Source organism: Ruditapes philippinarum, unplaced genomic scaffold (assembly GCF_026571515.1).
Source record: "Ruditapes philippinarum isolate M1 unplaced genomic scaffold, ASM2657151v2 ctg1152_1_1_1_1, whole genome shotgun sequence".
Taxonomy (NCBI): Eukaryota; Metazoa; Mollusca; class Bivalvia; order Venerida; family Veneridae; genus Ruditapes; species Ruditapes philippinarum.
The window spans coordinates 86,647-103,805 of record NW_026856449.1 but is presented as its reverse complement, the minus strand read 5'-3'; the positions used below and the strand labels follow the sequence as shown (position 1 = coordinate 103,805).

The 17,159-nt window shown below is 31.2% G+C and overlaps 1 protein-coding gene across 16 annotated transcripts in view; it reads right to left on the bottom strand.

Annotated features, from left to right (window-relative positions):
• The window catches only part of LOC132746563 (hydrocephalus-inducing protein homolog), a 79,086-nt gene that overhangs the window by 34,842 nt on the left and 27,085 nt on the right, over nt 1-17,159 (bottom strand). For 12 of the 16 annotated variants that reach the window (XM_060735746.1, XM_060735757.1, XM_060735761.1 and 9 more), the window contains 10 exons: nt 10,748-10,828; nt 9,689-9,919; nt 9,093-9,218; nt 8,555-8,715; nt 5,920-5,976; nt 5,284-5,334; nt 3,023-3,102; nt 2,066-2,254; nt 1,574-1,725; nt 811-1,083 (listed from right to left, as the gene is read on the bottom strand). In XM_060735746.1, coding sequence (XP_060591729.1) covers nt 811-1,083; nt 1,574-1,725; nt 2,066-2,254; nt 3,023-3,102; nt 5,284-5,334; nt 5,920-5,976; nt 8,555-8,715; nt 9,093-9,218; nt 9,689-9,919; nt 10,748-10,828 — 1,401 coding nt within the window. The remainder of the gene's footprint in view (nt 1-810; nt 1,084-1,573; nt 1,726-2,065; nt 2,255-3,022; nt 3,103-5,283; nt 5,335-5,919; nt 5,977-8,554; nt 8,716-9,092; nt 9,219-9,688; nt 9,920-10,747; nt 10,829-17,159) is intronic. The other 4 variants (XM_060735755.1, XM_060735758.1, XM_060735762.1 and 1 more) reach the window with 2 other exon arrangements.

Here is a 17,159-nt window from a genome sequence, read left to right as displayed (position 1 = left end):
AGTCCTAAACAGGATTTAAATCAAAAATGGCACCAGTTGCAATCGTGATCAATACAGAATCAGCAACCTGATCCACTCAGCCATAGAGGCCTATAAAATCATGTTTTAGAGTTTAAAGTTCAAATTTTTTTAATTAGTTCAACTCAAATGGAATAAGAATCAGTCAATATATTAAATAAATGCTAAATATATTTATATAAAACAGGTACGTGCAACTATGATACACTCTGACTACATTGGATGATCTAGTTTTGACATGCAATACTAACTAGGTCAAGGTCATTACTCTAAACTTAAAGGTCAAGGTTATAATAAGGTCAAATAAGAGCATGCATATTGAAATATTGTGGGTGTTTTATATTTGTAGGAAACAGCTGGCATGTAATAAAGGGAAGTAAATTCTAGATGTGTTTTTGATTTTTCTTTTAAAAAAATTAATTGTTTCATCTCAAATAAAATCAATTAATCTTTATAATAAACTTGAAATCTAGTAATGAAAACATTTATTACCAATAATTTCTAAATTTATCAGTGCAATAAAACAATACACATTTAAATTTATTTTAGTCAATCAACTTAACCACAAGATCACACAAAATTATACCTCTATCAAAACAAAATTGCAAATTATGAATAAGCAAAACTCCATTTTTAGTAAGTGCTTATAATATCAACAAAATGATAATAATAAAGCTCAAGCCTTTGAATAATTGATTCATGAAACCTTACAAAAAGCACTCCAAATTTTAAATAACCGAAGCCCTTATGTTAGAAATAAAAATTTAAAATTAAAAATATAAAACGCCATACCTTAAAGCATCACCATCAGAGATGGGTGTAGCATGGCCAGGAGGCGGGGAAGGTGGTACGACAGAATTTCTACGAGAGCCTTTCGAAGTTGTTTTCCTCTCGGCACTTTTCTTTCTCTCCTTATCTTTTCCTGTGTCTTTCTTTGAGTCATCTTTCTTGTCTTTCCCGCCTTTACCTTTCGTTGGGGTTGGATGGTCGTCCTTGCCCTTGTCAGGGGTCACTGACTTTTCTTCTTCTTGTTCAGACTCCTTTGTCTCAATGACTCCAATATTTCTTATAAAAGAAGAAAATTAATGTTTAAAAATTATAACACTACACTTATTAACAAAACCCTACAAAAATAAATGAAGAAAGATAAAGGATAAACTGGAAAAAAGAGTTATAAAACAGAAGTTTTATCATATCATTATAAAAGTTATAATATGTGCTATTTGTGTGAGACCTATAAACATGTAACAACAAACAAGAGCTGTCAGTAGGGCAGCATGCTTGACTATTCTCAGTGCTTGATAATAATGAGGCATTACTTGATACAGTCACCTCCTCCTGTGTACTGGTTGAGGGCATGATGGTGAACAAGTGTGCAAAGTTTCAAAGCCATATATCAATGGACTTTGAAAATATTTGAGGTGGTTACGCAAACTTTAACTTAAGTGGTTACGCCGAAATTGATGCTCAGGGAACTATGATAGCTCTCTATATTCTTTGAACAGTCGAGCTAAAAAATAAATTGGACACCATGTAGAGCAACATGATAACTTACGGATCATCTGGTGACGAGGCAATGAAGAGATATCTTCCTCCAAACTCAGACACACCCGGGGCACGACGCTTCACTGGGTACGGTACTACACTGAAATTAGCTGGAGGTGGTATAGGTGGTCCTCTCGGTCCAAGACCCAAACCATCAAGAACCTGTAAACAGCAATAAGGTGTTTGTTTGGATAAGAAATGTTATTATGAAAAGTTCACTTAAAATCTGCTTCAAAAATTTTTCTTTTAAAAATTCTGTAACATTTTTAAGAGGTTTTAAGATTTTATTTTGTTCTTTTATTGAATAATTGTTTTTAACAAGAACATCGCATGTGATACCAAGGTTCCTCTGTAAAGGGCAATGACTAAAAAAATAAAATTCATGAGTGCTATGTTATTCAATTCATTTCTCAATGAAATGAAGAAATTTCTTGATTATATGGATATTTAAGATACTGGTATTAATACAAATGTTTCATTATTTTAGTGACAATAACACTACCTCTTCTACTGTTGGCAGCCTGCCAGAATTTAACACTTTCTGACTTGGTGTAGAAGATCTCTCATGTACATCAATGACAATATGTGGTACCCCGATCACATCTTCTTCCTTCTCCTGGGAACCGTCTACAGTCTCACCGTCCTCGCCCTCGGCTTGAGCCGCCGCTGCCGCCTTAGCTGCTTCTGCCGCCTACAACATATATATTCAACAGTCAGAATGTTTGTTTTATATTTTATGGTACCAATATGATTTCATATTACAGCAAAATACAAATTAAACAAGTATATTTATATCCTGATTTTCTCAGTTTATGTTGTTTTCATAATTTCTAAATACTATTTTTTTTAGAATACATTTACCCCTGAACTAGTTCTTATGGTTTTAAAAGGGTTTAAAAATTTTTCACTAATAAAATTTTACAACCCTTTTAAATTCCCCTACCACAAGCAATTGCCCAACTTCCCCCCCTAAATTTATATATAAAATTAACTGCTTTTGGAAATTTGAGCAAAACAGAAGCTTTATAAAAAGGTAAAAAATTTCTGGGAATTTAATCACTAAAACCCAATTTCCCAAAATCTCAAATTTTTTAAAACTCACAAAGCGGGATGTAAAAATTTTTTAAATTCTCTAAAATTATAGGAAAATCCAATGATTTACCCCTTTTTTTGGGGCCCCCCAAAAAACCCTGTGAATGGGAAAAATTTTACCTGTCTTTGAAAATGAAAAAGAAAAAAGAGTTCCCTTTCCCTTTTGGAAATGACCAAAAATTTATAGTTACCTTTTCCTCAGAATGGACAAAAATATTAGAGTTATATCTGTTGGATATGACAACAAAAATATAGAGTTACCTCTCATGGTAATGACTAAAATAGTGAGTTACCTCTCTTGGTAATGACAGAAACATAGAGTTACCTCTCTTGGCAATGACAAAAATATATATCAATATAGAATTACCTCTCTTGCTAGTCTCTCGGCATTTTCCTTTTCTATTTGCCTCTGCCTTTCCTTCTCAGCCTTTTCTTTATCATGCTTGTCTGAAATAACAAAATAACAACATATAACACCTGGACTATATACTATTCAGGTAATTACTAAACACTGTGAAAACTTGTAGCAAAAATCAGATCTCCATTTACATCAGTACAGAACCAGGCTTACCATCATCTTCTATCTTATGCTAAAGTTTTGCTGTAAAGAAGCCTGTTTGACCTTCAATCTGCCGGAGGCAACAACTTATTTTACTGATGTGACCTGTGTAGCCACAAAGATCAGCCAGCACAAGGTCTCACACCATCTCATGAAGGAAGTGGTAGTCTAGTGGTTAAGGTGTCCGCCACTCAAACTAAGAAACGTAAGTTCAAGCCTTGTTAAGATCAGGACCATGATTTCATATATGACACCAGTACTGGTTTAAGTTCTAGGAAAAAGACTTTACAGTGGTTTAAATAAGCTACAAACTTTACCACACATCACAATGGAGCTAAAATAAAAAATGTTTCAAATAAATGATTGATATCTAAAAATTGGATTTTTTTTTTATCATTTTCTAACATTATAAACATATAGTCAGATATCTGTTTGCTAGCATTTTATTAGATCTTGTATTTTGGGAAAAATGGGAATTTTTAAAAATATTGTCAATTCTTTTGTCTTCCTTTGGAAAAATTTCTAATTTAAATGGTCACTTCACCACCTTTTACCCCGAAACTCTGAGATGGGGGTTTTAGCCCGAAAAAAATTGGGATGAATTTAAAAAGGGGTGAAATGATTTGGGTTTTTTTTCCCCTTTAAATAAATTTTAAAATAAGAAAACCAAAAAATATTTTTTCAACAGGAAAAATTTTTCACTGGAAAAGAAAAATTTTTTTTTTATGAAAAACATGAAATATAGTTCAAAATTTTTGTAAAATCTGTAACATTTTTTTAAACCCAGGGAAAAAATTTTTGAAATTTTTGGTTTTTTGCAAAATGGGGTTTTTTATTTTGGTTTAAAGGGGGGGGAAAAAAAAAACAATTTTTTATACAAAATGGGGAAAAAAATATAAAAAAGATAAAAAAAAATTAAAAAGAAATAAAAAGGGGTTTACATGGGAAATGAATAGTCATAAAAATAATAAACAATTACGTGCAGCCCTGTTATTTACATAATGTAACATGTTCTTTAACTCTATCTATGATGATATTTATAGTGAATCCCTGCCTAATGTAAAATCAAAGTACAGAAGTATGGATGGGGTGATGAAAATTTATAGGAAAGAAAGAAAGAAAGAAAGAAAGAAAGAAAGAAAGATACCGGGTAGACTTGAGACCATTATCCTTCTAGCACCAGAAGAAATTCGTTTTTGTACAGTACTTTCTACAAATAAACATTCAATGTTATATTAATAATTCAAGGGAAGAAAAGAAACAGAAAAGGGTGCAAAAAAAGAATATAGATGAAAATGACATGATGAAAAACTGTTAAAAGTACATGTGTTTTTAAATGAAAGAAATATGAAATAAGTATTTCAAATGAGTACAGAAATATGAATATGATCTAAATGTTTAAGTAATCAAAATGTAACAAGAAGAATATCTACAATAAATTTCTTTCTTTTCCTAAATCAAGCTTTGAAATAAAAGCAGAAGAGAAAAAGCCTACAATATTTCTGATTGTTATACACATAAAAAAGCCATGCATGACTCTATTCCCTTCACAAAACTATGCCCAATGTCTTTCAGAATGGAACCATCAATGTTATACTGATTCTGATATAATGAAAAATAAGTTTGAAGACCAGTCACCTTACACTTGCATCTGATTGGTTTATTTCAAATAGTATTTTTTTAAACTGACCAATGAGTGGCCGGCATTAGGACTGGTTTTCAAAGTTAAGTTTTTATTACCAGAGAACCAGTGGTTCCTATAAGATTTGAAATTTAAAACTTTTTTGAGCACACAAAAACTATAGAACAGGAATTTAAACAAATAAAAATACAATAATACGAGTATGAATAAACATGTAATAATGATATGAAAATATTTTGTATTTGAAAATTTAATCAAACAATTTTTTTATAGATCTACTATAATGCATATAAGAGAATCACAATATTTTCTGTGTATATTAACATGGAAATTTACTGCTGAAAAATATTTAAGATGTTAAAAGGAAAAATCATGCTCAAAAAAGTAATTTTCAGTTTTGTTATTGTTACAAGAATTTCACAATTACCATGCTCGGAGTGTCTCCGTCTCTGACCCATTGAACTTGTGGACAAATCCTCTACAGTGTCAAACACATTTATATACACATTATATATGTACATATAAATACAACACAACATATTATATGCTGTATAGTTACACATAAACACATGCATGATAATTTTATATTTATATTTACCAAAAACTAAACAATTCTTCTAAAGAGAAAACAATTTCTAAGTACATAAAATCAAACAAAAAGCTGACTTATGATTTGAAACACTGAGAAGAAACAAAATTTCTGTCTTTGTTAGAAGTAAAGCAATAACTTAAAGCATTAAAAATGCACTCCTGTTTCTTTTTTAACTAACAGTAAATATGACAAAGTTTAAGACACTTGCAAAAATTCCTGTCAGAATTACATTTAATGACAGCATTCTATTAAAATAAAAAAGAAATCACATTGAAAAATAAAGTTTTTAAAATGGAATGATAGAAAAGAAGAAAACACAAAAGGAATAGAAAGAAACATAGTGTAAAATAAGAAGATAAAAATGTGATTCATAAAACTAAACAGAAACATCTTGATAAAGAGGGGTCTATCCCTTCGAAACATTGGAGGAAAGAAAGAAAGGAAAAGAAAAGAAAAGAAAAGAAAGAATACCAGCAGATTCAGGAATAGCAAGAAGAACTTTATCATTATCAAAAGTAGCATGATGGTCTGTAAAGAAAATAAAGGAGAAATGAGTAAATGTTTATATCACAAAATAAAGTTTCGGACAAAAATGCCAGTTTGACCTTTCCATTTTTACATTTTAAAATGCATTTTCTACCCCGCTATCCCAATTGCCACAAAAAATCCCCTTGGTTTTGGTTTTACAGGGTTTTCCCCAAACATAGTTGACCTTTCCGTTTTTTGGATTTTGATCCCAAATTGGTTGACTGGCTATTCAACTCCCACACTGTGATAGTACAATCATGGCCATTGGTTGAGCTGCTTTACCCAGAACACAATCATGGCCATTGGTTGAGCTGATTTACCCAGAACATGATAGTACAATCATGGCCATTGGTTGAGCTGGTTTACCCAGAACATGATAGTACAATCATGGCCATTGGTTGAGCTGGTTTACCCAGAACATGATAGTACAATCATGGCCATTGGTTGAGCTGATTTACCCAGAACATGATAGTACAATCATGGCCATTGGTTGAGCTGGTTTACCCAGAACATAAAGGAACAAATTATCACCTTAATGAACGGTTTAACTTCTATTAAATTATATAAGGAGTTTACCCATTACTGCACTAAGGTGACAATATGGTTTTGTTTGTTACAATGTTTATGAGCAACTGACCTAACATTGGGAAATTTTTCCACTGCTAAAAACAGGAAAGGTCCATTCAAGAGACCATAGGGACTTGCATATCCTGCAGATCAAACTAATGTTAGCTGCAAAATTTTAGCTTTTTCATATACAAGTTTTACAAGTTATTACAACTTTATTTGATATATGTTGAGATACTGATATAATTAAATAAACCAACAAATGAAGTTCTATTTGTCACAATAATTTCTTTTTACCCACAATATTATTGTGCCATTACTTAACCGAACAATTGTTTAATATAATTACCCACATTGATATAAAATCATTACAGACAACACTTCATATTGATAATAATATGTACCCAACAACATTTGAGAAAATGTAACAATGAATGTAAAGTGTTAAGGTTCAGTCTGTTTCAGGTGACATCGTTTAAAACATGTTACTCACAATGCATAACATTTCATTTACCTTGTTCCGAATCTTCTGGTGCATAGATACAACCAAGTTAATAATAAATTAGCTTATTTTGTTGGATGTTGAATCACACTGACACTATAAAGGTCATGTAATCATTTTCCACATTTACTGGTCGAGGAAGACCTCAGATGACCCTTCATGCATTATTCCAGGCATAAGCGGGCACCTGAGTAGAACCACTGATTTTCAGTAAAAGTTTCTTCACATGAAAGAATCCACAAATTGTGGTACTAAAGGGGGGTGGGGGGAGTGATTTGAAGTTGGCGACAAACGACAAATTAACCATTCAGCCAAAGTCCATCCTAATAATTTATTTACATATTTCACAATTAAAAGTTATTCTGTTGTCCACATGACTGCTTGAAAAAGAATAAAAATGAAGAACAGAAAGTTACAGTAATGAAAAAAATAAAGAATGCTGTAACAGAAGAGAATCAGAACTTATAGTCAGATATATAACAATAATAAATGTAAGAAAATTCAAGATAAATCTGCAGCAATGAAGCAAAACAAAAATGCAAAGCACAAATTCACTCTCTGATTGAATAATTTGACTTATGTAGGGAAATTTTATTATTATAGAAAAAAAGAACATCTATAAAAGGTTAAAAAAGAAAAGTCTCAGGTGTACAAGTAAATTTAAAAGTGTAATATCATAAAATATTTACGACTTTTATAACAAGACAACACATGAGGAAATAACTATTGTTATAAAGATTCTGGCGAGGAAAGTTAAAAGTTAAAGATCTATTTACCATAAGAATGGGTTGTAGGGAATATACTACGATTAACTTTATCCCGTAGAGCTTCCGAGTTAACGTCTGTTACATACGTGATATACATAAAGTAAAAGTTTGATATATTTATGCATATCAGAGCAACCAAGTGAAAAAAACAAAACAAAAAGTTAAACTAAAAATTGCTCAAGTATTCCCTAATAATCCTTATAATACATTACACATATGTGTAATATGCTAATTGTGTACTGACAGTGATTACACAGATATGTATATGCATGTAGGGATAAAAATCTAGTTTATACATAAATCAAAATATTACAAAACAAAGCAAAAAATTCAGTTCATATATTAACTAAATTTCGATTTATTTTACATCTTTAGTAAGGGACATGTCAGTTTAAACTTAAAAGTTGAATAACAAGAAATAAATATATTCAATTTACAAGTTATCCAACATTAAACATGTATGTGGATGCATGAAACACTAAAGTAAATATTTATAGACCTACCCCATAAACAAAACACCAAAATTCAACAAGACAAAGTTCAACATGATAAAATGATATTTTGTTAGTAAACTGCTGGAAGATTAACAAAGATTAGTATGTTAATTATAAATACATGCAGAAAATTTAACACAAATGAGCTTATATATGTTATATATGTATAAATACATGTATATAAATAATAAATCATGCAAGCCTAATATTTGAAATTTATGATCAAAGGACCCAGGTTCAAGTCTCACCTTTGCCTTTTCCTTTCTTGCCTGAGGGTGGATGCTGATGCTGTCCATCTTCGTCTGATCTCTCAGACGGTGTGCGGGGACGTTTCAAATTTAATGTAAGGCGGTCCCAATATTCCACAAGCTCAGCAATTTCTTTCTGACTGACTTCAAATGTTCTGAATCTAAAAAGAAAAACCATTTCATAATAAATCAAGTGTATCTGTACAACAGCCATTTGCTTGATTACAAAAGTAATAGCTCAGAATAAATTCTTAAAATGTAATATTTACCTGTAACTAAAAGAAAAACACATACAATATTGCTTAAGCAAATATTCATTTAATTCTTTTTTTCTGAAAGAGCTTTTAATGAGATGACACCTTAAAAGGAAACAACATGTTCATTACTAAAAATAATGTCATGTACAAAATTATTACTAAAATCACTTTGTCCACTTAGAAAAGAAGTAACCAGTAAAAAACCTTTTGATTACAAAAAAACATATATAGACATGTATATACAAAAATATTTCTTAAAGATAATTGGTCTCAATTCTTACCTCTGCATCAGTAGAATTTCTGCCTCTTTAATTGGATCTCTTGGTACTTCTTCAGCCGTAACAGCTTCATCTTTCCCCTTCTCTCCTTTCACTTTCTCTTTGTTGTCCTTGCCTTTTTTACCTTTCCTGGAAATATACATACATCCATACTTCATGTACTTTTTATTATAGTTTTTAACAACTTTTAATTCCACAAAAATAAAACAGAATGATATCAAGCTTTGCATTTTTATAGTTAAAGGCCCATTATGCCTCACAAATGATTTGATTTTTGGTGTGCTGTTAATATTTTTCAAGAAGTTATCAATCGGCCATTTCTTTTGTTATTTACTATCGAAGTTGAAGAATGTCATGGCATCTTATTCTAAAGAAACAGAATGACACCTTTCGTTCTTCTTTTAGGGACTTGGTATGAAATAGTTGTTATTCATATAGGACAAAGAAGAAATTAAAAACTATATTGCATCAAACCCTTACTTAGTTATGTTCTCAGTTAGACGGCCACTTATCTGGTTATGCAACACTACTATTCTAAAAGAAAGAACCATGATAAAAAAGCTGAAGTGTTTTAGTATGAAAAATTTGTATTTATTTACTTGTCGGCTTCTCCAGTGGTCTGGCTATCACTTTTCTCGGTCTGATGTGACTCAGGTCGTTCAGTGTTTGATCCTGTCTTACTAACAGTATGGTCAACGTCGTGTTTTCCTCCAATCTTCACCTTCTCCTGACTAGCTGACACGCCCTTTCCTGCCGCCTGACTTTTCTTACCATCTTTACCTACATCATCCTTGACATCCTTAGCAGCTTTCTTGCCCTTCTTTCCTTTTCTAAAATATTTACAATAATAATAACACTAGTCTTAAATAAGGAATAAATGAACAGTTCAGTGAATAATAAAGAAATACATGGAAGTGGTATAAGCAAAATGCCCCAGGCCATTAGATGTAGAGAAAATTTGTGGGTACAAATCCCAGAAACTTGGAATTCTCTCATGAGATGTCAAGCTTTCCAGGAAGATTTTACAAGGTTTAAGATTAGAAAATCAAGCTTTTGAATAATGTACAAATAAGTGCAGAAATATATAAATCCATTGAACAATTAACAAGTTTTAGACAAAACAGGATGCAATTTGTTATGTTTTTATTTCCATATCTCTACCCTCACCGCTTATAAATTTTGGCTACTTTTATACATTTTGTCCCAATTGAGGTAATTTTTGTGGAATATAGGTTTCTTCTGCTAACATATGTTATTTATTCACTTGATAATAGGTTAACATATTGAAACACTTTCTAAAGTTAATAGAAAAATAAGCATTATGTGTATCAGGGACAGGTTGTTTTATGCTTCATTGTTTTGCTGTTTTTATACTGATTTTAAAAAAACATTTTTTGTCATATTTCTGCCATCAGTCCACCTATTCTGTTTCCTTGCATAACCTGTAATTACCAGTTTCTCCACAAGTGACAAACAACTTGATCCACATTACTTCTAGCTATTGAGACTCAATGACTCCTGGATCAATTGTAATGCAGGAATTTCCCCTTACCCAAAAATGGAACCAGTGCCACCCCACCTCCACACATTACAAATCCTATGCTATCACTATTAAGTGACATGGAAAAACTGTGTTAAAAACCCGATTTGAAACATACCTTTCTTCCTCCCTTATTCTTTGTTCCTCTTCCTCTCTTTCTCTCCTTATTCTTTCTTCTTCTTCCTTGGCTTCTTTCTCTCTGAAAACAAACAAAATATTTACCTGTGAATAACTTAATATAAACATAGGCAATGTAGAGGACATGAAAAATAACAGTCAACTATACATGTACTGGTATAGGCTGATCTCCAAGAAAATATCTGTTGTAAATATATAATGGTAAAAGAAACATGCCGAGATATATCAAGAAAGAAATACATTTACTTCAAAAAAAAACACACACAACAAAAAAGAAAAATCAGTTTGTAAATCTGGGCAGATTTCTTTCTGTTTTGGTACTTTTAGTCTGCCCAGATATAATAAAGTGCCAAAACAAAGGATCTTCCCACCTTTACAGAATGAATAATAATTAAATGATATACATCAAAGGTAATTATCTACCCACTTCTACAGATTTATATGCCTATATATATATTTGTATATATAAACAGAAAGATATTATCCAAATTAAACTAGTGATAAATTTAGATAATATGTTTTTTTTTAAAATTCCGCCATAGCAAAAATTATAACACTGACAGTCACTGTAAAATACTTCTTCCTGAAACTAGAACTATCACTAAATGTGATTAATACCCCCACAAGTCTGCTTCGGAAATGAGGATGTTACTAGTAACAGAATACCTTGTAAAAGAATTGAAACATAGAGTTATGGTTGTGGGCAATTAAAGATAATTGTTGTTCATATATGTTGCATTTCCTTTGAATTTGGTTGGCCATTGATGAAGTTTAATTGAATTACTCTGTAATAAGTCCAGAAAGACAAAGAAAAAGAACAAAGGGCAATAACTCTATAAATACTGAAGATAGAGTTATAGTTCTTGTGCACTGCACTTCCTCTTATTGTGCTTGACCATTGTATGAAGTTGTTTTGAATTCCAACCAGTACGTTTTAAGTTATGCTCCGGACAAGGAAAAGTATCAAAGGGCAGTAACTCTGTATTTTGTCAAAATGGAGTTATGGCTCTTGTGCACTGCACTTCCTTTTAATGTCCTTGACAACTGTATGAAGTTGTACTGAATTCCAAACAGTAGTTTTCAAGTTATGCTCTGGACAAGGAAAAGTAACAAAGGGCAATAACTCTGTAATTAGTCAAGATGGAGTTATGGTTCTTGTGCACTGCACTTCCCCTTATTGTGCTTGACCATTGTATGAAGTTGTTTTGAATTCCAACCAGTAGTTTTCAAGTCATGCTGTGGACAAGGAAAAGTAACAAAGGGCAGTAACTCTGTAATTACTTTAGATAGAGTTATGGTTCTTATGCACTGCACTTCCTCTCAATGTGCTTGACCATTGTATGTAGTTATATTGAATTCCAACCATTAGTCTTCAAGTTATGGTCCGGACAAAAAAAGAAGGCAATGGAAAAGCAACAAAGGGCAATAACTCTGTAATTACTTTGGATAGAGTTATGGTTCTTGTGCACTGCACTTCCCCTTATTGTGTTTAACAATTGTATGAAGTTGTTTTGAATTCCAACCAGTAGTTTTCAAGTTATGCCACGGACAAGGAAAAGTAACAAAGGGCAATAACTCTATAATTAGTCAAGATAGAGTTATGTTTCTTACGCACTGCACTTCCTCTCAATGTGCTTGACCATTGTATGTAGTTATATTGAATTCCAACAATTAGTCTTCAAGTTATGCTCCGGACAAGGAAAATTCAACGGACAAAAAAGAAAGCAATGGAAAAGCATCAAAGGGCAATAACTCTGTAATTACTTTAGATAGAGTTATGGTTCTTGTGCACTGCACTTCCCCTTATTGTGTTTGACAATTGTATGAAGTTGTTTTGAATTCCAACCAGTAGTTTTCAAGTTATGTCCCGGACAAGGAAAAGTAACAAAGGGCAATAACTTTGTAATTAGTCAAGATAGAGTTATGGTTCTTGTGCACTGCACTTCCTCTTAATGTGCTTGACCATTGTATGTAGTTATATTGAATTCCAACAATTAGTTTTCAAGTTATGCTCCGGACAAGAAATGCAACGGACGTCTGGACCGACCGACCGACCGCCCGACCGACCAACCGACCGACCGACCACCGAGTGACTCCTATATACCCCCCCAAACTTCGTTTTTGGGGGTATAAATATGGCTTCAGTGCGATACAGCACTTTTTGCCCCCTTTAAAACTAATAAATAAATTTAAAAATAACAACGAAATCAAATAATTATACATATAAAATGGTAATGACTGTGAAATAAAACTTACATCAAAACTTGACAGTAAAAGGTGATATATATTTCAACAAAAAACGTGTTTTGTAGTGTATTTGTTAAACCAATATGATAACCTCTCAAACTGGCAGTGTTCCATTCTTATATGGAAAATACAAGGGATCATCTTCAAGTGACAAAAATGGGAATTTGGACGGAGGATTGAAATCGGAATGCTCATTTTAAACGATATAGAGAAGTTAAACACATCAAAAAGCTTTTTTCTTCAAAATTAATTTCTCACTTATGAAGAAATAAGTCTTAGAGTTCTTTTTTTTTAATAAGAAAGGACTGATAAAATATTTGATAACAATATATAAACTTTATATAACCAATTTTACTGCCATATAACCTGTTGAAAAATTCTTTATAATGCTTCTTATAATACTGCACATTTGTAACATTGGTTTTCATTGGATAATCATGACATTTATATAGTTTTATATACACGGCTGCTGTTGATTCATGAAGAAACCTTACTTTTTTCTTTAAAAAATTTTGCTTGCTGTATTATAAATTCGTTATAAAGATTGTTGACAGGTTATATGGCCGTATATAAATGACTGTTTGCAATATAACCCAAGCTGCTATACATGTATTTACAAATAGCCATTTATATAGGGCCATATAACCTGTCAACAATCTTTATAACTAATAATATAAAATGTTAGCAACTGTTGATGAAATAATATAGTCGGTCAATTTAAGATGGTGTTTCAATACTTTAAATCATCTTCAATCTTTAGTGTTATAAATTTCACATATTTTAAATTGGTAAAAATTTCAATCTAAAAGTCAATACTAATGTACAATTTTGACCCAAGTTTCCTTGGAGACCAGCCGTCAGTCTTTGTAGCTTGTTGACAAAAAAAAAACAGAAAAAAAAACAAAAAAACCCAATCCCACAACATTTTGATGTATTGAAAAATATGATGGAATATACATGTACCTCACTAGGATGTGTGAAATATGAAATATTTTCACTTGCCAATTAATAAGAAATGAAATCAAGAGAAAATCCATGTTACTTTTCTAGTAAGTAACAATTTTTACACTTTCATGTACATAACACACATTTATATTATATAATATTATATGTATCATACAATTAAGTGCTGATATTGAATAATGAAGGAATAAATATATAAGATCATATACAATGTACAATGAAAAATCATCAGTGACTGATATACAATATATCTCTGTGATAAAATAAATCCAATATTTCACTTTCTAGATTAGATAAAATGAAATAATATGTTATGTTAATATAAAAATCCATATCCACAATAAAATATTCTGAATATTAAAGAAGCTCCACTGAGGTTAAAAAGCCGAAAAATATGAAATTTGATATTTTTTTTACATAGATCAAGTGTAGCACTTGAAATTGAAAAATCTACAAAAGATTATAAAAAAATAAACTAATTATTCAATTGAAAATCAAAAATAGTGCAAATCTTAGACCGATTTGAGTGATTTCTTGGCCATTTTGCACAATAAGAAATGATTATTCTGGAAAAATGGGTTGAGGATTTGCACACAAGTTTCTGGTTCAGAATTATGGTTAATCAAATTGTACATAAATCTTGGAAAAATACTTCTAGTCCCTTCATGTAAAAAAACAAACTCAGTGGAGATCCTTTAAACATAATGTCAATTTTATAGTTAAATACATATTCAGTTTTCATAAATACATCAACATATATAGTGACATAAACTTTACCATTATTAGACATTGGCATCAAATATCAAAAGATGTTATCAGGAACACTGGAAATGTGGATTTTCTCCATCTTATCCTGGGGTACAAACAAACTTTTACTGTTAGAGCTTCGCTCACAATACAGTAAACAACGCGTTTCAATTATTATCAATATTTATATCAAGTTGTAACTGTAAAAATTTGTTTGTACCCCTGGATTAGATGGGAAAATCCCACATTAGCCGAGTTCCGTAGTATCAAATACAGTATTATACATATACAATCAGATGACGCAAAGACAGCCAAACATTGAAAGCAAGCACATTTCAGGTCATTCAAAAAAATGAGCCGATGTTTTTAATCTGCCAAATTATTAAAATTTCACTCCAACATCATTAAAATTGCAACAAGTTCACACATAAAACAATATAAAGATTGATCCTTAAAATTTAATACTTTATATCAAACACCTTAATACTTTAACCAGTACTACAACTGTCAGCTTCTCCTAATAAATCATTAGAATGGCAGTAAAAGATAAATGGAATTCAATATGATGACACTTATATAATTGTCAACGAAAAAAATAACAGTGCCAAGGATGTGAACTACATGATTGGGTTATGAAGCCATATTATTGTGTAATATGCAGCTTTCAAACTCATTCACATGATTGTGTTATGTAGCTATTCAGCCACAAAGGTTGTGTTATGAAGCTTTCATGCTCATTCATTATGATTGTGTTATGTAGCTTTCACATTGAGCTGTATGGTTGTGTTGTATAGTAACATGATTGTGTTATATGATCTTCATGTTCAGTTGCATAATTGTGTTGAATAGCCACATGATTGTGTTATGAAGCTTTTAAGTTCATGTTTATGTTATGAAGCATTCATGTTCAGCCACATGATGATCGTGTTATGTAGCATTCAAGTTCAGCCAGTAAATTGTGTTATATGAAGCGTTCATGTTCAGCTGCATGATTGTGTTGTATACCCAGTATTACTCACATGATTGCGTTATGTATCTTTCATGTTCAGCAACATGATTGTGTTATGTATCTTTTAAGTTCAGCTACATGATTGAGTTATGTATCTTTCATGTTCAGCAACATGATTGTGTAATGTATCTTTCATGTTCAGCAACATGATTGTGTTATGTATCTTTCATGTTCAGCAACATGATTGTTTTACGTATCTTTTATGTTCAGCTACATGATTGAGTTTGTGTCTTTCATGTTCAGCAACATGATTGTGATATGTATTTTCATGTTCAGCTACATGATTGTGTAATGTATCTTTCATGTTCAGCTACATGATTGAGTAATGTATATTTCATGTTCAGCTACATGATTGAGTTTGTGTCTTTCATGTTCAGCTACATGATTGAGTAATGTATATTTCATGTTCAGCTACATGATTGTGTAATGTATCTTTCATGTTCAGCTACATGATTGAGTTATATATCTTTCATGTTCAGCAACATGATTGTGTAACGTATCTTTCATGTTCAGCTACATGATTGAGTTTGTGTCTTTCATGCTCAGCAACATGATTGTGTTATGTATCTTTCATGTTCAGCAACATGATTGTGATATGTATTTTTCATGTTCAGCAACATGATTGTGATATGTATTTTTCATGTTCAGCAACATGATTGTGATATGTATTTTTCATGTTCAGCAACATGATTGTGATATGTATTTTTCATGTTCAGCAACATGATTGTGATATGTATTTTTCATGTTCAGCAACATGATTGTGATATGTATTTTTCATGTTCAGCAACATGATTGAGTTAGAGTCTTTCATGTTCAGCAACATGATTGTGTAATGTAAATTTCATGTTCAGCTACATGATTGAGTTTGTATCTTTATGTTCAGCAACATGATTGTGATATGTAGTTTTCATGTTCAGCTACTTGACTGAGTTATGAAGCTTGCTCATTCAGCCACATGATTTTGTTTACGTTTTCAGCCACATTCGTGTGCTATTCAGTCACAAGTTTATGTTGCACACTATGCACGTTCAGCCACATGATACTAGTGTAATATGAAATACATTTGTATTTAATCTTTTACATTTTATAATTAGTTTTAATGTGTTCATGCCAAAATAAAAGCATTTTGAATCATTATCAACACTTTTACAAACAAATGAACCATGCAGATTATGTTATTAATTTATTAATATTCCTTTATCTTTGTAATATTTTCAATGTCCAATTTTTGTCAGGCATTTTCATACTTTTTATATTTCAGTCCAGTATGTGTTACACTTATACAATAACATTTTTTTTTTAAATCTAAACATGGTTAGACAACAGGAAAAATTTCTATGTAAGAGTTTTGATAAAAATTGAATTACATTAAAAACATTAAAAAATTTAAATAGCCCCCACAAAATTATTTTATTTTTTTTATAAA